We start from the raw sequence: 23228 nt of genomic DNA, 5'->3' as shown, positions 1-23228 counted from the left end.
ACAAGCATCAAATTCAGCACAAATACAGCTGGAGTAAAATTAATGGAGCGACTTTAACTTTTGACCCCTGTACAAACTGAAACTGACCGTGGTATTCCACACATTTTAATTTTTTTATTCCATTTCAAATACATTTTTTTTCTAAAATTATCTTCCTTCACTCAAACTGAAAGCAAATCTCTAGAACTTGATATAAATTAATTAAAAATATACAATCCAGCTTCTTGATGAAGTGTTGTAGAAGAGGATTTTCTTAAAAAGAAGACCTGAAAGTTCAGCTATAATTTGACAGAAAGTACATTTGAAATGAAAGCCTAGATTTGATGTTTTGGTGAAAGAAACTTTTGTATTTCTTCATAATTGATGTAAATAAAGTCCAAGACATATTCAGTGACTTGGAAATGTTCATGTTTCCATCCCCTGACTTGTCTATAGAAAACTGGCAATAAAACTGATTATTATTTACAGGTTTTATCAAGTTTTAGAGATTTGCTTTCAGTTTGAGTAAGATCATTTTAGAAATTTTTATTCTTTATTTTTTGTATTTCTTGTATTTAAAATGGCAGAAACAAATTAAAGTGTGTGAAATTACAAGTGTTCCAATACTTTTGGAGGGCACAGTATCCTAACCTTATGGTGAGTGCAAAATGAGTGTGGTATTATTACCTTTTTGTTTAAGAATATTTAATTTTTCACTGTTGCTGCACTTTGTGTTAAATTATAGTCATATTGTATATCATTTTGATATGACAATTCAGTAAGTTATATCTTCTATTATACATTCCAAATCTAAGGTAGAACTCTACTAGTGTTTACTAAGGTACACCTAAATATCTTTAAAAAAAATAAGAGTTGAGGCACTTAGGTGCCTGGTCTTGAGAACCAGGGATGGTAGGTTGAAAAGCTTTTTTATCCCATGGGAACTCTCCCTACCCGCCTAAGCGACAATTTATATGACAATATTGAAATATGATAATTTGGCCATATTGTGCAGCCCTACTGTCAACTAGCTGAAAACTTTGAATATTAATTTACATCTACATTAAAAAAATGCTTAAAGTGGCAGGGGGTTAAGAGGGCTATAACTGGGGAGTCAGCTGAAAAGCAAAAAAAGAAAAATGCTTAAAAAGGTGGGGAGTATGGGGAGCAGAGCCCCTCCAGAAGCTGAAAGGCAAAATAAGGAAAATGCTTCAAAAGGCAGCCCCCCCAGAAGCTGAAAGGTTTTATTCATGCTCATGCTCCCAAGAACCATTCTACTGAAAAAGTCTGAAGGACCTAAGGGACATGGCTAGATGGCGAGGAGCTTTTCCAGGCATGCGAGAGGCAAATAAAGAAAAATGCTTAAAAAGGCGGGGGGTATGGGACAGAGCCCCCCCCAGAAGCTGAGAGGTTTCTGCCATGCTAATGCTCCCCTGAAGCATTTACTCAAAATAAAGTCTGAAGGACCTAAATGACATGGTGAGATGCTGACAAGCTTTGCTCATTCATGTCCGCGACATGCATATTAATAACAGTAATAACAATAATAACAATTTATATAGAGCTTATCCAGGAATAAAAGCACAAAACAATGAAAGAATGGATACTAATAATAAAAAGTATACTGCAACAATGCATAAAATCCCAAATTAAAGAGCTGATAATACAAAAAAAAAAAAAGATACAACTTGTGCTTCACAATATATATATATATATATATATATATATATATATATATATATATATATATATATATATATATATATATATATATATATATATATATATATATATATATATATATATATGAGAAATATGCATGATTCTTATCCCTTATTCACCTGATCCTTCCACAGCAAAACCCATGACCACAGAATACAACCAGAAGTCCCGGAATAGCTTCTGGAGCCGTGGCTTGGCCTCTTTGATTGGTGGAAGTCGTCTGGTCAACTGTGGGGAAAAAAAATGCACAGAAAAATCATTGAAACTGCACAAAAAGGTTAATGACATTGTATGTCCAGAATGGTGATAATGTAATTTTAATGGAATGTGAAAGTAAACAGCATAAATCTTTTCCCTTTTTGACAAATTATATTATTTTTGACATTATTAACATTAGTATTGGTATAAATTTTGTTTTAAAGAGAAGGAAAATTGTGAAAACCTAAAGGTTTTAGTCAGTCACAGCACTTTTGGTTTGTTTGATCTGGTCTATTTGTTCAAGAGGAGCTCACATCAAAGTTCAGGTTTGGTGTTCAATTTTTTGCTCTTGGTCCAACATACTGAAGCAAAACAGCAATTCCTGTTAACACTGGGTGCTGGAAGAGGTAAGCAATTTTAGAATTTGATACTATTAACAGAGTTGGAAATAGAAATGGTTACAGATCTGAATGAACACATGCACTTTTTCTCTGAAAAGTTTTAATGAGAAAAAAAAAAAAAAAATCACTCAAATCTGTTAACTATTGATCAGATCTCTAAATTATACTACATGTCTGTTTACTTTGTGTCAGGCTGTTTTAACATTTGTCTCTCCTGTCTGTTCAGGATGAGGTTCATCACAGTCATCTCTGTTGCCTGTTTACTGGCCAACCTATCCTCGGCTGGCATCAAAGACCTCAACTCTCATTTCACTGACCCCAGCCCTAAGCCCAAAGGCTTTGGCCAAGGGGCTGCAGTGGATGTGGATGCCATTCCTGTGGATTTCCATAAAGAAAATACAGTCACTAGTGACCTCATTTTCGATGGCTTTGAGGAAGAAGATTATATAGATTTTGATAAGATCCTGGCTGCAGGCAGTGATGATTACATGTGAGTATCCATTGTTTTCCAAAAAACAAACAAACAAAAAATCTCACAACAAAAAGCTTCAAACATTTTAGTTTATATGTAATGATTCTATTATATATCAAATTTTCACTTTCTCAAATAACTGACAAAAAATAAACTTTCACAATATTCACATTTTTTAGATGCATTTGTTAAACCCTTCCAGCCTTACAACTGACAGGAGATACAAAATAATACACATTATACACTGCTTCATCAAAAACCTTCAAGTAAAACAACAACAAAAAAACTAACTTGGGTGACAAGTTTGATAATGGCATGCTAATGCTTTTCAGTGAAGGGGACGAGATAGATGACATTGCCACACCAGCCCCAGGCATCGACATCTTTGCCGAGCCATCTGATCCAAAGACTCGCCGTGCAAGACTCCTTCGGCTATTCCATGGCCGCTCACGCCTCCAACGACTCAATATTGTCAATGCCGATTTTGGTTTTAATCTCTATCGAAGTCTTCGCAACCACGTCAACCAGAGTGACAATATCCTAGTTGCACCAGCTGGAATCTCCATTGCCATGGGTATGATCTCTTTAGGGGCAGAAGGTGGAACCCATGACCAGCTCTACAAAGCTCTGGGATTTGCTGAATTTGTAAATGCCAGTCATCACTATAACACCACAACAGTGCACAAGCTCTTCAGGAAGCTGACACACAGACTCTTCCGCAGGAACTTTGGCTATACCCTGCGCTCTGTCAATGATCTCTACGTAAAGAAGGATGTCTCTGTAAAAGATGCTTTCCGAACAGCGACAAAGGCTTATTATTTTGCAGAGCCACAGTCAGTGGACTTCAGAGACTCCACCTTTCTGGAGAAGGCCAACCGTCGCATCCTAAAGCTGACCAAAGGACTGATCAAAGATCCACTCAAGTCTGTGGATCCAAATATGGTGCTGATGCTCCTCAACTATCTGTACTTCAAAGGTGAGTGCATATAGAGACCAACTCCTTTTTTCAAAGAATGCAGTGAGCACGCCATCCTTGACTGTTTAGATCACAAAGTAGACAAATGACTGAATTTTTTGTTTATGTCAATAGGTACGTGGGAACAGAAATTTCCGAAAGAAATGACGCATTACAGAAACTTCCGTATTGATGAAAAGACAAACGTTCGTGTGCCGATGATGACCAACAAGGGGAACTACCTGGCTGCCGCTGATCATGAATTGGAGTGTGACATCCTACAGGTAAGTGGACTAATAGCGACCAGTATAACAGACATTTGTATCTGATGTCTTTAAACATCCGAATGAACATTTATGTTTCATAAGACTATTAAGATCATTTTGAATGCTCATATTAATCCATTTTAATTAAACTACTACAAAAAAATAACCGTCTTGTTTGCAGCTCCCTTACACAGGAAACATAAGCATGCTCATTGCCTTGCCGAGGAAGATCTCTGGCATGAGAAATCTGGAGCAGGAGCTCTGCTCCACTGTTGTCAATAAGTGGCTCAAAAACATGACAAACAGGTCAGCAGCATTTTCATGACTCAACACTACACAGCACATAATCTACAGGTCAAAAAGAAGCTGCTTCATGGTTGACCATGGAATGCTTTTCAGAAAGTGAGATGTGGGAACAGTATTTCCCCAATAAGCGGTACATGTATTCAGCACATGGATTGTTCCCAGGGAGTATGTGAGACATTTTCAAAGATATCAAAAAGCATACAAGCAAAATGAATAAATACATTTTTAAAAATGTGATAATCATTGTTTCCAAACAAATATACAACAGTCCTCTTTGAATTTAATTTGGAACATTACTTTTGGATCTATAAATAATCTAATAATAAAATATTTTTTTCATTCTGACTGCCAGAGTTGGCATGAAATACGGTACATCCTGAAACTATTCACAGCGCTTCACTTTTTCCACATTTTTATGTTACAGCCTTTTGCAAATACATTAAAAGTAAAAGAGTCAGAAATTACATGTACACAAGTATTCACAGCCTTTGCCATGAAGCTGAAAATTGAGCTCAGGTGCATCTTGTTTTCACATATCATCCTTGAGATGTTTCCCCAGCTTAATTGGAGTCCACCTGGGGTAAATTCAGTTGATTGTACATGAACTGGAATTGGTAAAGACACACACCTATCTACATATAAGGTCACACAGTTGACAGTGCATGTCAGAGCACAGCCCAAGCATGAAGTCAGAGGAATTGTCTGTTGACCTCTGAGACAGGATTGTCTCAAGGCACAAATCTGGGGAAGGGTACAAAAATATTTCTGCTGTTTTGAAGGTCTCAATGAGCACAGTGGCTTCCATTTTCTGGAAACGGAAGAAGTTCAGATCCACCAGGACTCTTCCTAAAGCTGGCCGCCCGGCTAAACTGAGTGATCGGGGGAGAAGGGCCTGAGTCAGGGAGGTGACCAAGAACCCGATGGTCACTCACAGAGGACGGGAAAGAGCAATTGTTGCCACTAAGCCAGTAGTCCTGGTATTCATATTTGTATTTAGTTTTCACAAAGTGTTTCTTACTTCTATTTTGATACTCTGTGTGCAACTGTCCAATGTCCTTGAGTGCCCCAGCCAGAGCCCAGACCTGAATCCGTATTTTGTTGCACCACCTCTGGCTTTTATAACAGCTTGCAGTCTCTGAGGCATGGATTTAATGAGTGATAAACAGTACTCTTCATCAATCTGGCTCCAACTTTCTCTGATTGCTGTTGCCAGATCAGCTTTGCAGGTTGGAGCCTTGTCATGGACCATTTTCTTCAACTTCCACCAAAGATTTTCAACTGGATTAAGATCGGGACTATTTGTAGGCCATGACATTGACCCTATGTGTCTTTTTGCAAGGAATGTTTTCACAGATTTTGCTCTATGGCAAGATGCATTATCATCTTGAAAAATGATTTCATCATCCCCAAACATCCTTTCAATTGATGGGATAAGAAAAGTGTCCAAAATATCAACGTAAACTTGTGCATTTATTGATGATGTAATGACAGCCATCTCCCCAGTGCCTTTACCTGACATGCAGACCCATATCATCAATGACTGTGGAAATGTACATGTTCTCTTCAGGCAGTCATCTTTATAAGTCTCATTGGAACGGCACCAAACAAAAGTTCCAGCATCACCTTGCCCAATGCAAATTCGAGATTCATCACTGAATATGACTTTCATCCAGTCATCCATAGTCCACGATTGCTTTTCCTTAGCCCATTGTAACCTTGTTTTTTTCTGTTTAGGTGTTAATGATGGCTTTCGTTTAGCTTTTCTGTATGTAAATCCCATTTCCTTTAGGCGGTTTCTTACAGTTCGTTCACAGACGTTGACTCCAGTTTCCTCCCATTCGTTCCTCATTTGTTTTGTTGTGCATTTTCGATTTTTGAGACATACTGCTTTAAGTTTTCTGTCTTGACGCTTTGATGTCTTCCTTGGTCTACCAGTATGTTTGCCTTTAACAACCTTCCCATGTTGTTTGTATTTGGTCCAGAGTTTAGACACAGCTGACTGTGAACAACCAACATCTTTTGCAACATTGCGTGATGATTTACCCCCTTTTAAGAGTTTGATAATCCTCTCCTTTGGTTCAATTGACATCTCTCGTGTTGGAGCCATGATTCATGTAAGTCCACTTGGTGCAACAGCTCTCCAAGGTGTGATCACTCCTTTTAGATGCAGACTAACAAGCAGATCTGATTTGATGCAGGTGCTAGTTTTGGGGATGAAAATTTACAGGGTGATTCCATAATTTATTCCTCAGAATTGAGTGAGTCCATATTTTTTTCCGTCTGCTTGGTTTCAAAAAGTAACCGTTACTGACTGCCACAATTTTATTTCTTGATTTCTTATAGTGTTTCTTAAAGCCAGAAAGTTGCCATTTGAAATGACTTTAGTTTTGTGTCATGTCTGTGATCTGCTTTTTTTCTACAAAATTAAACATCTGAATGAACATCCTCCGAGGCCGGTGATTCCATAATTTTTGCCAGGGGTTGTATGAAAAGCATCTCTATCCTCTGTAGACAAAGGAGAAATGGCCAAATAAAAAAAAAATAATAATTTCCTTTAACACCATACCGATATGCTGGCAATATCACCTAAGTCATCCAGAGGCATACATTTTTAACTTATGGTTCAAATTTTAACCAAACTAATTTTGGACAAGTTATTTAAAATTACTGTCATGTCTGAAGTTTTATAAAGTGAAAATATCAGATATATGTTTTAGTTTTAAAGTAATGTGCTAATTTTTAAGGTTTTGTGAGCACATGCTGTGCCCAGTGCATTATGGGTAGGATGATGTAATCTCAGTACATTCACGACAGGACAAATGCATTTCAGACACTCTGTTCAGGCTCCACGGATAACATCATTAAACTCTAGTGCCTAAAACTCTTGTGAATATATTCTCTGGGTTTATAGACGTTGTTATTGTATTTGCGTTTGTTAAATTCCACGCATTTTAAATGTAGCAGACAGGGATTATCTGGAATTTTGTTTTCAAGGCCTCTACTGCCATCTACTGGCCAGTAGTGTTCATGGCAGTATTCGCCCTAAGTACTAAGCGTCCGGTTATATCAGATGATTGTCAAATCAACTTTTTGGCTTTGCAAATGGCTTCTTTTTTTTTTTTTTACAAATGAAGTTTAAAAACAAAACAAAACAACGGAAAAAAATAAAATAGAATAACATTACAAGACAGCTCTGCAGTGTTTGCACAGGCACAGTGCGAGCGGTTTGATGCTTGTAGCTTTTCAGCAGCAGGATACCCTCACGACGGCCGACCAGAATAATATCAAACAGGTTTGATTTTCATTGGACCATACGATCGGCGATCAGGAGGTGGTCCTGAGATGTTAAACGCAGCTTGTTACTCCATGTACACTACACGATGCAGGACGCGCGATTAACCTGAAACTGGTTCCAAAATGATGGTTTTATGATGGTTTACAACATCATAAAACGTGTGCACATTCTCTCCACATGCAAAACATTTTGCGATGACACTTCCAGGGCTCCGTAAAAATGCCTGTTTTTACAAATAAAAAAATGGAATATTTTACAAAAGAACATTTATCTGTAAACAACAACACACGACAGACGTCACATTAACATGTTGGTTTACATAATGAATGACTGAACCAATCAGTGTTTAGCAGAGGCACTTTTAACCAGAATCCTTTGCCTGTATTTGTTACAAAACCTCAGAATTAGTGCATTATTCAACATTAAAAAATATATGCTATATTTTAACTTTGTACAAATGACAGAATTGTCATTAATGGAGTTATTCTATCGGTATTAATGTTATTTACAAATCAAAACCATAAGTCAGTATGACTTTATTTTTCAAGACCTCCGCCTGACCGGAGCATTGAGACTGATAGAAAGCTGGCTTTATGGCTGCTCTCAGAGTGCCTCTGTGCTGGGAGCTCTGTAGTAAACAAGAGCTTCCAGCAGGGGCAGAATGTTCAAAGAAAAAAGTGTGGTCTCATTGTCTGGGTCTGTTGTGTTACTTTTAATATTAGTAGAAGCTATTGTGGCATTAAAACTTAAATTGGTTGTATTAGTAGTTGTAAATGTACCAGAGACAATATTGGAAATTATCTATTATCGGTTATCTGTAACTTCTGATACATTTTTGGGTGGTTTATTGTTTTATCTTTATCGAATATAACTTTTCAGTTATCTGATTATCTGTTATCGAAGTTAATTTTTTGGTTATCTGTGCCCACCACTGCTTTCCAGATGCACTGTACCAACTAAAATTCACAGAACCTTAGTTACATTCGCAACTTGTTTTGATGACACACAGTAGACATACATAACTATGCAGCTCCTGTTTTATCATAACTGTATCTGACGTGGAAATCATGGATGCTTGTGTGATAGAATGTACTTCAGCTCAGCTTGGCAAGTGGCATGTTTTGAGAGCACAGAACTCAGAAAGATTGGGGAAATCACCATGGTACAGAAAACATCAATTTTGGAACTGCTTTTCTTCATTCCCACAGGACGCGTGAGGTGGTGTTACCTCGATTTAAACTGGAGCAGAACTACGACTTGATTAACAATTTGAAGGAGATGGGCCTCACACACTTGTTTCAGGATAATGGAGATTTCAGTGGAATGACCACTGAAAAGATTGTCGTTAACTGGGTGAGTAACCGTCACCATTTAAAAAAAGACTGCCAAACAAATCCTAAATGGAAAAAACTAATTAAAATAAAGTCAAGAGTCACGTCAATATCCTAACATGTACCTCTGATGTAATCAATCTGAACAAATATCCTTTCACAATGTTCTTCCTTACTAGCTAAAGCACCAAGGAACCATCACTGTGAATGAAGAGGGGACAGAGGCAGCAGCTCTGACTCAGGTGGGCTTCATGCCCCTCTCCTCTCAGATCCGTTTCACTGTGGATCATCCCTTCCTCTTCCTCATCTACGAGCACCGTACAGACTGCCTTGTGTTCATGGGTCGGGTGATCAATCCTTCACAGAACTAAACTTAAGTAAGGACTAAAAATATGTGCGAATTAACTTTACAAAAATAAATAAATAAATTCAAACAACAATCCAACAAGTTCCATGTCTTACTAGTTTGATTTGCTAAAACATCATACTAACGCTGAATTCCTAGTAATGAGCTTTTACTTGTCCTGTGGGCTGTTGTTGAACACTGATCCTCAAACTGCTGTCAGTCTGTCAGCAGCAGTAAATAATTCACTGTTTATGACTGGCTGCCGGTTAATGTTTCATCTTGTGAGGATAGTGGAGCAGTATGCTTAAAATGACTTAACACAGAAATCCCAGCTTTAATTCTGTTCTGCGATTTCACAAAAAATTGCAATTAAAAAAAAAAAAAAAAAAAAAAAAAAAACTGGAGGAAAAAAAGGGGAAACATTTTATGAAAATTATTTCTCAACTGATTACTAATAAATTACCAGATCAATTAAGTGATCAATATTTCAATATTAACTACCAAAGACAACAGAATATTTGATTAAAACAGCCTTTCAGGAAAAAAGTTAAATACTGAGCAGCAATTTGATGATACTGATGTCTGTACTGCAGTCAACAGGGTAAATATTTGTTATGAGAGTTAAATACTAACTAACTAACAGCTCAGATTCACCCCAAAGAAATAAAATACTTGTGTAGTATATTTAAGTGCGCTCCATATTGGCATTTGATCTCAAATTTTGAAAGTGAATTGTTAAAAAAAATGTAACAACAGTGTGTACAGACTCCTGATACTCACAACAGCAATCACTGGAATGAGGACGCCAAGATTTCCAGCACTACTTGATGCCTGACAGAAAATAAGGAGCAATTAAAAATATACAAATATTATCAAATTCCTATATTGTTTAGATGTTTACAAAGCCAACCAGGAACCTTAAGCGCTGGTCCCTTGTCTGAGGCCCTCTCACTGGCTCTCTTTCCTTCCAGGCCCAGTTGGACAAACAATTCTAAAAGGTTCACCATCAGTTCATCTACAAGCTGCTCCCCCTGCAGGTTGGCTGCAATGTTGGCCAAAGCATTGATCACTGCCAAAGAGCAATGCCTTGGATGGAAAGATGGAGAGCACAGAAACAATACTCAATATTGACATACATAATCACAAAACAAAACCATAACTGCTTTAGTTTTTTCTAATGTTACTGATCTCATAACAATGTCTTCCTTCAGATTTATACAAAACCTGAGAAATGGCCATGGGCTTCTGATTGGCCAAAGTTCTTGCGCAGGGTGTGAATGCTGCACAAGCACAAAGAGGACCTGACACTGCAACATGCAGCACAGCAGACTTAACTGAAGAGCAAAACAGCGCAGCTGCTTTTTATTCATTTTTATATGGACATCAGAGTATCCAGTAGAGTGTCTTGGTGAGAAAGCACCACAGAGTTGTTTGATGTCCTCACCAATGCAGCCGCACTGAATGCCGACACAGTGAGAAGACACTGTCAGTGCACGAACACAGTTAGGAAATATAAAGTTATGATCTCAGAGTGAGTTGGATTCTATCCACATTTGCGTTCAGACCTCTGCCCATCCCAATCATATCCGGCTCCGTCCAGAGTGCAAATACGTGTTGAAACGAGGAAAATCATTCTGTTGAATGTGGCTCTCATTTATCCATCAGAGCCTCACATCCACAGGAGACCAATGGGTTACACAATTTTGCCACCAGACAAAAGAGTTAAATATGTAACTTATCCATAGTGTGACAGCACCTTTAGCATCAGACACTAACCTGTAGCCATGATCTCTGTAGTCTTTGGTTGCCGAGTACACCACAGAGCTGGCCTTCACACTAATCTGCTGGAACAGATTCCACACCTCCTGATAGATATATTGCTACAAGATGAGCACACAAAAAGAAAACATGACTAACTCCAAAGTGTTATTCCACATTGTTATCCACCTCTCATAGTGGAATCCCATGACTAAAGACATTACAAAACTAAAAAATGAAACATTTGTATCAATTATACACACACACACACACACACATATACATACATGTTTGTGAGAGACAGAGAGAGAAAATTGAAATCCAATTCACTCAGGGAGCACCACTTGCCCAAAAAATGGTAACTGGACAGCATTTATATAGCGCTTTTCCATCTGCATCAGACGCTCAAAGCTCTTTACAAATAATGCCTCACATTCACCCCAATGTCTGGGTGCTGCCATACAAGGCGCATACAAGGATTAAAGACCTTGCCCAAAGGCTCTTAGTGATTTTCCAGTAAGGCAGGAATTTGAACCGAGGATCTTCTGGTCTCAAGCCCAACGCCTTAACCACTAGACCATCACATCCCCAAAACGTATTTATATACTTGACTAGTTCCATCCTGTTGCATGGTGATGCAAACAGTAAATGTAAGTCCCTTTGTCAGCTCCCTTGTTTTTCACCAATACAAAATTTCATGTATTACTGTTGACGAAAAAAGATGAGACTACAATGTTTTGCATGAAATAAAACCCTAAATAAAAGGCCTCCCCATTTTCATCTACAAGCTCTTCCGTTTTCAAAATGTGTCACATTCAGCAGAGATTGTACTGACACCGCCCTGATCCAAAATCATCAAGGCTGGACGCAATATATAAAATGTATTTAATTTGAGAATGTGCGGGATGGGTAAAATAACATTGCCTCTGTTTTGTTTAATGCTCCTCGTTGCTGTCAGTGATGGGGGGGGGGGCCTCATCCTGATGTGTGTTTGAGCATAGATCTGTAAACGCCACTAGAGTGGACATCAACCTGCAGACAGTTAACTTACATTTTTCGTACAAACGAGGAACATGAAGCCAAAAAGGTTTGTGTTTAATGACTGTGCGCTTAAAAAGACAATGACATTTATTACACTTTTTGGGATAATTAATTATTACATCAAGTGACTAGTCAAAAAAATCCATGGATGCCAATGACAAACATTTAATGAATAAATAGTTTATATTTACACTCTGTCTCACGGTGTTAAAGTATGTTAAAGATTATTTAACACAGCAGCAAACGTTATATCCATCCAACATTTTGTTTGCAACATTATTTATGACTAACATATAACAAATGACATGAAAACATAAAACCAATAATGGAATATGAAGTGTGTATCACATTTAAATTAAATTGGCTCAAGATCTGGCTCTTAATAGATAAAAATAATGCAATGCTAAAATACCCTCTGCCGTATGAGCCTTGTGGTCTGTATAATTTGCAGTTGTTTAAGTAATTATTAGGTCCCAAAAACTGAGTTTGAGGCTAGCAACCAGACTGTGATGTCATGGTGCAGCCCTACTCTGATGGGCTGTCACCCCCGCCACTCAAAAACAAAACAATGCTGATGTCTGCGAAATGTCTTTTAAATTACTTCAGCGGTATTATTAGGTTCTAAAAACAGCATTTTCAGTTTTAGAAGTGTTTATTTCTCACTTGCTTTTACATAACATATGACAAAGAGGACATATTTACACACAGTTTTGCTACCAACCTGTGACGTCACCACACTAACAGCCGCTAAATGTTTGTAAATCCTTCCAGAGGTGTTATCAGGTTACAAACACAACATTTTCAGTTTTAGAAGTGTTTATTTCTCACTAGCTTTCACATAATACGAGGGTAGGCTGAAAAGTTCTAAGGCTCACTATAATGCAGTTAATGCATTACTCCTTCATGGGGAGCCTTAGAACTTTTCAGCCTACCCTCGTATATGAGAAAGGTGTTAATTCTAGCCAAAAAATGAAGCAAAGTTAGCACCTAGCGATAGCAGGAAGCGACGTCACCACGCTCGCTCACTAATGTCCGCAAGATCATGCCATAAAATTAGGTACAGAATGTGACATTTTAATATCTTAAAATACCTCTTAAACTAGGTCAAGGATAGCCATCTTCGAACTTGTACCAGGTCTATGTCCCAAGAATGTTCCCTGTGAATTTGAAGACTGTGACAGTAATAGAACTGGACTTATGCTATACACAGACAGACGGACGGTGGACGGACGGATGGACGCCAGGTCTTTGCAATAGCCAATGGCCATATGTTGGCCTTGGGTAAAAACATTATAAATCCTGAATTATTTATTTTATTTTATTCTGCTTTGCTCTAACAAATTTCCAGCCAATTCCAAATGTGCAAACAGAATAACTAGATCCCACAAATGTTTGACCTGAAAGACCTGCACCCCTACAGTGCCATGGGTTTACAAGAAACCCAAATGTCCAATTATATCTGACTGGAAGCCCTGCAGATTTAAAATATCAGGGAAAAACACCATAAACCTTCAATAACTCAAGTAAATTTTGTCAGGTAATGATAACATTCAGTAGTTGACTGAACTGGTAATCAGAAATAATCTACCGTGTTTTTTATCAAAAAGACTCAAATGTCTCAACTGAAATGAGACTAAAATACATTCAGTTCTCTTTTGACTAAAACTAGACTAAAATTAACAGACCTTTAGTCAACTAAAACACGATTAAATAAAAATGGTATGTGAACGACTAAAACTAATAAGGACATTTGATACAAGACTAAGACAAAATTAACACTACTTCCTAGAAGTTACTCAAACTCAAAGGCATACAGACAAACTGCACTGAAAACATTACCTCTTTAATAAAGAAAGGTTTGGCAGTATCTAGTAATTATGTTTACATCAGTAGACATAATGCAGCCATTCTGAGAATTGATGTAATTTTCAATCACTTTTAAAGTGACCCTGCACTGGGCCATATGCACTTCTGTTGTATATTGCACTGTTTTCTGAACTATCACAATGATTACTTTAATCCGCACTTCCTCTAAAATTAACGTCCCACTGATTCACACTTTGGAATACTATCCTGTTCATTATGTTCCATCAAGCATTCATTTTCAACCAAAAATGCATCAAATAATGGAGGCAAGAGCTTCTTCAAAAATGTTTGAACTCACATTTCCTGTAATGACCATGCAACCAAGCTGATCTATGATGAGTACATCAAGCTGCGAAGGGGGCTGACAGAATTTTTGTTGAAGGATTTGTAGGATGTGTTCCATCACTTTTGGGGTATCTCTCAGAGCCACTGCAATGTGCCCCAGTGCTCGAATGGTGTGATCTGGGATAAGATGGGCATCCCTGGGGAAAAAAGACAATTCTTTAAACACTGAGAACACCACTTCAGAAGTATCAGAACTATACGAGGTCTGTCCATAAAGTATAGGTCCTTTTTATTTTTTTCAAAAACTATATGGATTTCATTCATATGTTTTTACGTCAGACATGCTTGAACGCCTGTCGGTGACGTCATTCGCCTGTGAGTACTCCTTGTGGGAGGAGTCGTCCAGCCCCTCGTCGGAATTCCATTGTCTGAGAAGTTGCTGAGAGACTGGTGCTTTGTTTGATCAAAATTTTTTCTAAACCTGTGAGGCACATCGAAGTGGACACGGTTCGAAAAATTAAGCTGGTTTTCGGTGAAAATTTTAACGGCTGATGAGAGATTTTGAGGTGATACTGTCGCTTTAAGGACTTCCCACGGAGCGGGACGTCACACAGCGCTTCCAGGCGCCGTCGTCAGCCTGTTTCAAGCTGAAAACCTCCACATTTCAGGCTCTATTGATCCAGGACGTCGTGAGATAACAGTGAAGTTTCAGAAGAAGTCGGTTTCAGCATCTTATCCGGATATTCCACTGTTAAAGGACATTTTTTTAATGAAAGATGTGCGGACGGATTGCAGCGTCGGCTCGCAGCCACCGCGATGCTCCACCACAGGAAAAACACCTCTGTTGGAAGCCTTAAGGACAAGTTGGAACATGCCTAGCTGTTAAACAATTTCTCAGATACTCACTCCACTGAAAGCCATCAAAAGCCGCCTGGATTTTACAAATGGTTATAACACGGAGGTGTTTTCCTGTGGCAGAGCGTCGCGGCGGCTGCGAGCCAACGCTGCAATCCGTCCGCACGTCTTTCATTAAAAAAATCTCCTTTAACAGTGGAATATCCGGATAAAATGCTGAAACCGACTTCTTCTGAAACTTCTCTGTTCTCTCACGACGTCCTGGATCAATAGAGTCTGAAATGTGGAGGTTTTCAGCTTGAAACAGGCTGACGACGGCGCTGCGCAACGTCCCGCTCCGTGGGAAGTCCTTAAAGCAACAGTATCACCTCAAAATCTCTCATCAGCCGTTAAAATTTTCACTGAAAACCAGCTTAATTTTTCGAACCGTGTCCACTTCAATGTGTCTCACAGGTTTAGAAAAAATTTTGATCAAACAAAGCGCCAGTCTCTCAGCAACTTCTCAGACAAAGGAATTCCGACGAGGGGCTGGATGACTCCTCCCACAAGGAGTGCTCACAGGCGAATGACGTCACCGACAGGCGTGGAAAAACTCACGCATGCGCACGAGGGTTCAAGCATGTCTGACGTAAAAACATATGAATGAAATCCATATAGTTTTTGAAAAAAAGGACCTATATTTTATACTGACAGCCCTCGTATGTTCATGATATGCTACAAGGCATAATGCAGCATTTATCAACTAAATATTTTTCTTACTTTTCATTCTCCTGTGAAATGTACAGTCGATTAGACAGGCTAGCCAGAAAGGCATCCACTATCACAGGGTCCATGTTTAGACCAGCTTTTAAACATCTGAGAGAGAAGCGCATACAAAAATGAAATATAGATTTAAAAATCCATAAAACACTACTCGTTAACTGTAGCTGTGGTGGGAGTTCATGTCTGACCTGCAGATGTTGTCAATAGAAATGTCTCTGAGCTGCTCGTACATGGACGGCTGGTCTTTCCTATTTGGCAGGACATTAAAAGTGGATTGCGAATGCTCATTGGTGACATTGATCCTGATGTCCCCTGTGCCTATAAAGAGCAATGTCAGTAGGAAGATCCAAGAGAATTCAATGTCATTGTTTTCAAAACCATATACAACACTGGGCAAAATGGAATAATGTACAGAGCTCAATACTGCCATGTGCAGTGCACAGATTTCATCAAGTGGGTATGCACTATTATTTTCTAGCTTGTTTTAAATCTATGAGAGGAACAGACTGTGGAGGTAACAGAAAAATCAACAACCCACATTCAATTTCCAATTTTGCAAATCAACAGTAGATGAGAGGCAAATGCAACACTGTTGCTGATGCAGAGTTTATATGTCTTCATGAGCCAACACACACACACACACACACACACACCTTACGCCACATTCAATTTAGGCTCTGTTCTTTACCGTTACACCCAAATTATCTCCAAAATAAATATTAGATGAGAAAAATATTTAATTATGGATGGGAGAAGAAAATAGCCCATTTCCCTGGTTATGCCATCAACAACAGCCATACACTCTCCACAATACAAGTCTGCCTGATACAAAGATCATACAGAAACACTGTATTGTTTGTATATGGAGTAACTGTAATGGGATCACATGTGTTGTTGAGATGAGATTGCAAGGTAGCAGTCAAGCATGTTCAAACCTTCAGCGACGTGAAAGCTGCTGTATTGCATGGTGTCACATCCATGTAATTACAGGCAGGAAGGCACTTGGGCTATACAGGCATGTACACACTACATGTGATACACATATAATGACACAGTCAGCCTTGCCAAAACCCACCAGAGTTTCATTTAAAAAACTGTGAGGTGGACATGCAAATTTGCACTTTTCACTGTCGAGTCCTTCTTAGAAGGACTCAACATCCAAGGTACGAACATGAAGGCATCCACACCCAGAGTCCCAGAGTGGCCACAGAGAGTAAAAAAATACAGAGAGAGATGGGGGGGGGGGGGGGGGTGTATGCACACAACTGCATACCGCTCAGAATGTTTTGTGTGCACATGATATTTAAGTTATTAATACAGTTGATTAATTCATGCGCACAAGAAATTAATGTATTTTGCAGTGCATATGGACATTCATTCCTACACCTGCACATACCTACCATCCCTGGTTCTCAAGACCAGGCACCTCTAAGTGGCTCTACTCTACTCTTTTCTACTCTCCTATTTTACTCTTCCTTTTTAGATATACCTTTGTATACAGGCATAGTTCCACCTTAGAATTGGAATATAATATATAAGATATACCTTACTGAATTTTCATGCATTCTCTGAGCACAGAAACTGTATTTTGCGTTCAACAAATGTATTTCCATATTCTCCCTTATCTACATAAACACGACAGTAATGTCTGTCATTCAGTGTCACTCAATTTAGCATGCTCTGTGCATGCTTAACTTGCTATAGCACACAAATTAATTAAATGTGGGATGTAATTAATCAAACTGTGCAAACAAATTGTATCTTGTTCACAGACAGCAGTATTTCAGCCATGCTATATAGCAGCTGACATAATTCTTGCTTTGGGAAATGGGTCATCAAATTAACTTATTGTAATTTAACTTTTAACTAAACTACATTTATTAGCATAAACCACGATGATGAACAACATCCATGTGATGAGCCAAAGAGATGCTGTATTTTTTAAGATGAGAAATAATTAGGAGTACTTGTACCTGTGCTATACTGGCTGTGATATTTGTAGAGTTTTATAAGAACAGGGGAAGGAACCACCAGGAAATCCCTGAGAGAGGCTGTGGTAGAGTGAGCCACTACTGGAAACCTCTCACACAGACGGCCCAGACCCTGCAACAGACATTTAAAGATCTTGACACTTTCTCATGTGAAAATCTACATTCACTACAATTCATGACAAACCACATTTTGAATTATAAACTCCCTAAAATGCACAATTATAATACCTACTAGCAGGTTGCCAGTGGGGATCCATGGGCTCTAGATTGGATAGTGTTTATAAAATGGACAGCTGACATTTTTCAAGGGTGGTAATAAATTATGCAAAGTTTCTATAATGAGCCGGAATGGCATGCGAGTCCAGAATGTTTTTAGAAAATTAGACCTCAACAGCTTTTAGAAGAAGAACTCAGCCCTTTTATTTTCTGTTAATTACATAATTTTTTAATGTTAATTTAATGTCTGAATGTATTTATAATTTGTTTAGGTTCTTGTTATCATATACACACTACTATTATTATTTTTACTTCCATTTAGTCTTTTTTTTTTTTTTAATAAATTGGACCACAATGGAAATAAGTGTTTACATTTTCTTATGTAACCCGTGTATTTACAATTATATTATGCACTTACATTGAACTTAATAAATAAAATCACACACGTACACAGATGCCACTTCGCTTTCAATAAATAGATGATTTACCACCCCCTGCTGGAATGGTGTGTCAGTAATTATCAATGTCCATTGTTCAGTGTTGTTAGCTAATATCTATAGTTTATCCAAAAATATTAGTCCTATCAATGTTCTGTTTTGGCGACGTTCATCCGTGACCCAAAATGCATAAAGCATACCAAACTGCAAATGTCAGCTCTCCCCAGTTTCTCCGTGACAGAAGTCATACACAAGCACTCGTCCATGCATACATGCACAGAGGCCACTTGACTATTTATAGATCAAGGATCAAGGAGGATCAAGGAAATGTTATTGTCATATGCACAGAACAGAAGAACTTTCCTGCACAATGAAATGTGGCTACTGCATTTAACCCATCCTATTTGCCAGTAGGAGCAGAGGTCGCCATTAGGCGCCCGGGGACCAGCTCCAGATGTACATCCCTGCCTTGGTCAACAGCAGGGCTGAGCAAACCAACACCGACCCATAACAAACAACACACATAACACACAACACATAGGCCGGCCCGGTACATAAAACATATATATGAAGCAAAACACGAGGGAAAAGGAGAAGAAAAAAAAACCCTCATAGCTGCTGCATTACACAGCGGCAATGAGGAAAAAAAAAAAATCCCATCAGCACAAAAAAACAATAATCACAGAGACAAAACAAGGACACAGGACGACAACCGAGATTTGAAAGGACCAGTTTATCAGAACACTCTGGAAGGCAGCCAGTTTCGGCGCCGTCGACGGCCTTGTTCGACAGTCTGGGGGGGGGAGGAAGGGGAACAGCCCTGCGCAGGCTGAGAAAGTCCTGGACAGTCCACAGTTCACGTCAGGGCTGGAGAAGCTGAGGGGAGGGGGGAAGACCAGGGAGCGAGGCATTAGAGTGTTGTTCTTCTGAGGAGGTATCTTATCACAGCGACCTTGAAGTGCAGCTGTATTGGGGAAGCCAAATGAATAGCCAGATTAACAGACGCCTGAAAGATTCCACAGTTCTGAGAACAGAGTGGCTCCCAATGCATCTGAAATGTTGAAATGTAGAAATGTAGAATGTGGTCTTCACAGACGGTCAAAGCGGGTTTCCAGGGCTGCAATCTTCCAGAGATGTCATCCAATGCGCGGTTAACCCCCGCCGACTGCGCAGCCACTGCCTTCCCAATCGAATCAATCATATAGGGCAGCTTGGAATGACCAATCAAAGCTGCTTCCACTTTCTTGATTTTCCGGTAAACCAGCAAGTGCCCCGCTCCACACATCAGAAAGCCGGTCACCACCAAGCCGAATATGTACACATCTTCAACGTCCTCCACAGAAAGCATGTAAAGGCACATGACCTGCCATCTCCTCCACGAGTCCATCACGGAACCCATCACATGCGTCCCAGCAGGACAGGTCGGGTCCTCCGCTCCCGAAGATCTTGTAGAAAAAATAGTGTCAATTGCGTTCAGAGACCACTTTAACAGATCCATTTTTGTCGTTTCCAGAAGAGCAACGCTGCAGCCTCACAGACAACACGCCACAAAAGCAGGAAAGATAAGGAGGGAGGGAGAAGAGAAAAGTGCGTCCGTCTCGGTCGAGTGCAAGCTGGCAAAAAAAAAAAAAAAAAAAAAAAAAAAAAAAAAAAAAAGATGATTTACTGCCCCCTGCTGGAATGGCACAAATCCAGAATTAAATTATCAGTGTCCGTTGTTCACTGTTGTTAGCTAATAACCCCAATTTCTCCAAAAAATATTACTTCTATCAACTTTCTGTTTTCGTGGCATTCATCCTTGACCCAAAATACATAAGTATACCAAACAGCAAATATCAGTTGTCCCCAGTTCCTCCGTGATCAAAGCCATACACACGCATGCAGGCATGTATTCTATATTTTAACATTTCCCATAATCCCCCTACACTTCCCAGAATGCACCGCGGTGCCAGCAGAGTTCCGCCATTTCAAAGCCATGTAAACAGTGGGTAGCAAGGATGTGGATGGCATTGATTCAGCGAGTTCACAAGCGATAATGATGATGACACATTCTCCCAAGTTGAGAGGGTTATCTAGAGGAGATGTAGCACCTGTGATGAACATCTGCTGTGCTCTGATGTTGTCTTGTTGTCCATACTTCACGAGTGTTTACACTGTGCCCTAACTGGGAACTCTGCTGAAACCGACCTCTCGCGTTAGTCACGGACCGCGAGATGGTGCAAGATTCACAACTGTGAATATACACACACCCATACACAGAGGCCACTTGGTTATTAATATATAGATTCTAAATAGGAGAGGAGTGGATGTAATCACCTTGGCAGGTGAAACAAAAATAAAATAAAATAAAATAATAGTGCAATTAAGGAGCAAAATTAGTACACCATTTAGTACTGACTGTAAACAAAAATGAATCCTTGAAGCTTGTACAACAGACTGTCGGGATTCAAAAAAGCACTAAATATCTGAGTGACATTTAGCATGCCAAATTTAGATTTTACTCCTGTTAAACACCTTGGGGCTAGTTTCTTATGCAACCATTTTCTTGATTGTCACATACTGTAACCTACAATACAAACACTGTTTTCTTTACCATTGGAAAAAAGACCCAAAAGAATAACACAAGAGTCTTCTTCATACTCCTGTGACAGTTCATATACCTTGTCTGACCAGGAATTTGAGGATTAAGTGAAACCACAGCTATAATGACCACTATTCTACAACTGCATGACAATGAGTTATTCAAAGAACATTTCTTCACAAGGCAAACCAATTTAATTCATATGTGTAAGTAGTTTCAGACAGATAAACTGAGCAGAATGTCAGAATACTCATTCTCCTTATAGCACTTTACCTGCAGACAGCAGATGAGCAGTGGCATGTGAGCGATGATGATTTTACTAGAGGTTTTCGACTGTAGCTTCTCTGACAGTTTGGTGCACAAATTTTCTGCTCCTTAAAGAGAAAAGGCAACAGGAAGAAATCATCATACAACATGCAAATAAACACATACAGTATTTTTCAAATTATGGAAATGTAGCTTTACTCAGTCAATGCTACAATTATTACCTTGCTCATCTTTCACTGCCCACACCATTAGATCCACACAGGCAGCATTGGCTTGGCAACGAAGCTTGAGGGGACTCTGTTCCCCTGGCAAACCACCTGTGTCATGAAGTACCCTCTGCAGTTCTGACTGACTGCTGCTAAACTGTTCCAGCACAAAGTCATGCACTTCACGCACAAATGATGGCTGTAAGGCTGAGAAATGGAAAGAGAGTGTTGCAGATTTATTGAACTAATCCATTTAATAGTCCCCAAAGTAGACCAATGACAAGACTGTGTGACTTAAATATAGAATGAATAAACTTTCAATTATGTTTCACCTTTCATGTAGTACAGTGTGTCCCTCAGCATTTTGAACACACACACATAGAGAGGATCACTGACAGTTTTGTAGTAGAGGTTGACTCCAGGATTGGACTTGATACAAACAGGGACAATGATAAGATATTAAACAATTTGTCAACAGATAATGCAATCAATTTTACTTCGAAAATAACTACATATTTAGTGTTCAGACATTTATTATACATATATTTTTACCTCTGCAACTTCAGTCAATGTAGCATCCAGGGTTTTCAAGAAGGAGTCTGAAACAAACTTCTGCACCTGCATGTGGACAACACATAGAACCACAGGTGAAGATCTAAAAACTGGCAGACATCAGACATTGTGTGTTTGCAGAAATGGTTACTCTACCAAGCCATGGAGCTGCCTGAGCAGATCAACAGGCACTTCAACCTCACTTTCTCCTGCCCCAATGAAGAGAGGAGACAGAGAGAAACTGGAGCTGACTGTTGAGAAATAGTAATCTGGGTCTACTGCACTGCTGTCAGGAAAGTAGGCACCTGAAATGGAAAGGACAAGAGGACAAAAGAGAGTCAGATAATTTGCAACTGATAACATTAAGCAGGTCTGACCTGACTGCTGCCCTATTCTAGAATACCACATACTAGTGCAGTCAAAGAAAATGAAATTAACATTTGTCTCTTCGAGAGTGAACTTGGTTTAGCTGTCAAGAAAAAAAAAAAAACTTGTTTTTTTATTCTGAGACTGTATCTCTCTCTCTCACACACACACACACACACACTTCACTGGTACTTACTGTTTTAGAAATCCTTACACACTGTTTGTCTCACAAATTGAAGGTGTGCTGGAAAAGGTTCTGTTATATTTGGCGTATTGTGACTTTCATCACGTCACATGATTTGTGTGTGTTCTATATCTGGCTGCTCTGCTATAAGCCTTTTGAAACAACACTAGCCTAGATAAACAGCAAGTAAAAAGATGGATTGGCTATGCATGGACCATAACGATCAACATTGCTGGCATCAGACAGAGCATAGCAGCCAGTTCAACAATGGAATTATAGTACTAATGGTTTACAGGAACTGTTGTGATTGGGAGGCAGTAATCCCAATATGGATAATCATAAGCTTTAGCTATAGATATTTCTGTAATGATTATTTGGGAATTAAATTTGAATGATCACGTCAAGCACACTGCAAACAATGCTGCAACTCACTGCATGTTAACCACCAGGAGTATGCTTACTTGGTAAACAAATGTACACTGTTTGCATAATAGGGCAGCGCAGTCTTGTTTGGGGGCATGCGCTAAAGCGGTAAAATATGACATATGGCTTAATTTCTCTACTTCCGGGGTACAAACCATGACATTTTC

General features: G+C 39.0%; 2 protein-coding genes across 4 annotated transcripts in view; one reads left to right on the top strand and one right to left on the bottom strand.

The window, feature by feature from the left end:
• Positions 1-23228, bottom strand: part of pi4kab (phosphatidylinositol 4-kinase, catalytic, alpha b) — a 70715-nt gene that overhangs the window by 38264 nt on the left and 9223 nt on the right. For both annotated transcript variants that reach the window (XM_034170733.1, XM_034170734.1), the window contains exons 8-20: positions 22245-22393; positions 22089-22154; positions 21869-21965; positions 21552-21743; positions 21337-21437; positions 17812-17941; positions 16027-16156; positions 15836-15931; positions 14235-14418; positions 11048-11151; positions 10189-10357; positions 10052-10102; positions 1821-1929 (exon numbers count right to left, since the gene is read on the bottom strand). In XM_034170733.1, coding sequence (XP_034026624.1) covers positions 1821-1929; positions 10052-10102; positions 10189-10357; positions 11048-11151; positions 14235-14418; positions 15836-15931; positions 16027-16156; positions 17812-17941; positions 21337-21437; positions 21552-21743; positions 21869-21965; positions 22089-22154; positions 22245-22393 — 1578 coding nt within the window. The remainder of the gene's footprint in view (positions 1-1820; positions 1930-10051; positions 10103-10188; positions 10358-11047; positions 11152-14234; positions 14419-15835; positions 15932-16026; positions 16157-17811; positions 17942-21336; positions 21438-21551; positions 21744-21868; positions 21966-22088; positions 22155-22244; positions 22394-23228) is intronic.
• Positions 2224-9383, top strand: serpind1 (serpin peptidase inhibitor, clade D (heparin cofactor), member 1). 2 transcript variants are annotated; one of them, XM_034170736.1, is made up of 7 exons: positions 2224-2306; positions 2527-2790; positions 3105-3748; positions 3863-4011; positions 4175-4299; positions 8803-8947; positions 9105-9383. In XM_034170736.1, the coding sequence occupies exons 2-7, from the start codon at positions 2528-2530 to the stop codon at positions 9294-9296; spliced, it is 1518 nt and encodes a 505-aa protein (XP_034026627.1). In that variant the 5' UTR covers positions 2224-2306; position 2527; the 3' UTR covers positions 9297-9383. The 2 variants fall into 2 exon arrangements, with proteins under 2 accessions (XP_034026627.1, XP_034026626.1); XM_034170735.1 differs by lacking the exon at positions 2224-2306 and having other exon boundaries at positions 2426-2790.

The sequence above is a fragment of the Thalassophryne amazonica genome, chromosome 5, assembly GCF_902500255.1.
Source record: "Thalassophryne amazonica chromosome 5, fThaAma1.1, whole genome shotgun sequence".
Classification (NCBI taxonomy): domain Eukaryota; kingdom Metazoa; phylum Chordata; class Actinopteri; order Batrachoidiformes; family Batrachoididae; genus Thalassophryne; species Thalassophryne amazonica.
Note: the sequence above shows the minus strand (reverse complement) of the source record. Positions and strands in the feature narration are given on the sequence as shown.

What these genes read in the sequence shown, in the direction of transcription:
- serpind1 (XM_034170735.1), top strand. Translation starts at nt 2,471, where the DNA reads ATGTCTGTTTACTTTGTGTCAGGCTGTTTTAACATTTGTCTCTCCTGT. An exon ending in GCAGGCAGTGATGATTACAT is followed by an intron (nt 2,791 to 3,104) that starts GTGAGTATCCAT and finishes AATGCTTTTCAG; the next exon opens with TGAAGGGGACGAGATAGATG. An exon ending in CTCAAAAACATGACAAACAG is followed by an intron (nt 4,300 to 8,802) that starts GTCAGCAGCATT and finishes TCATTCCCACAG; the next exon opens with GACGCGTGAGGTGGTGTTAC.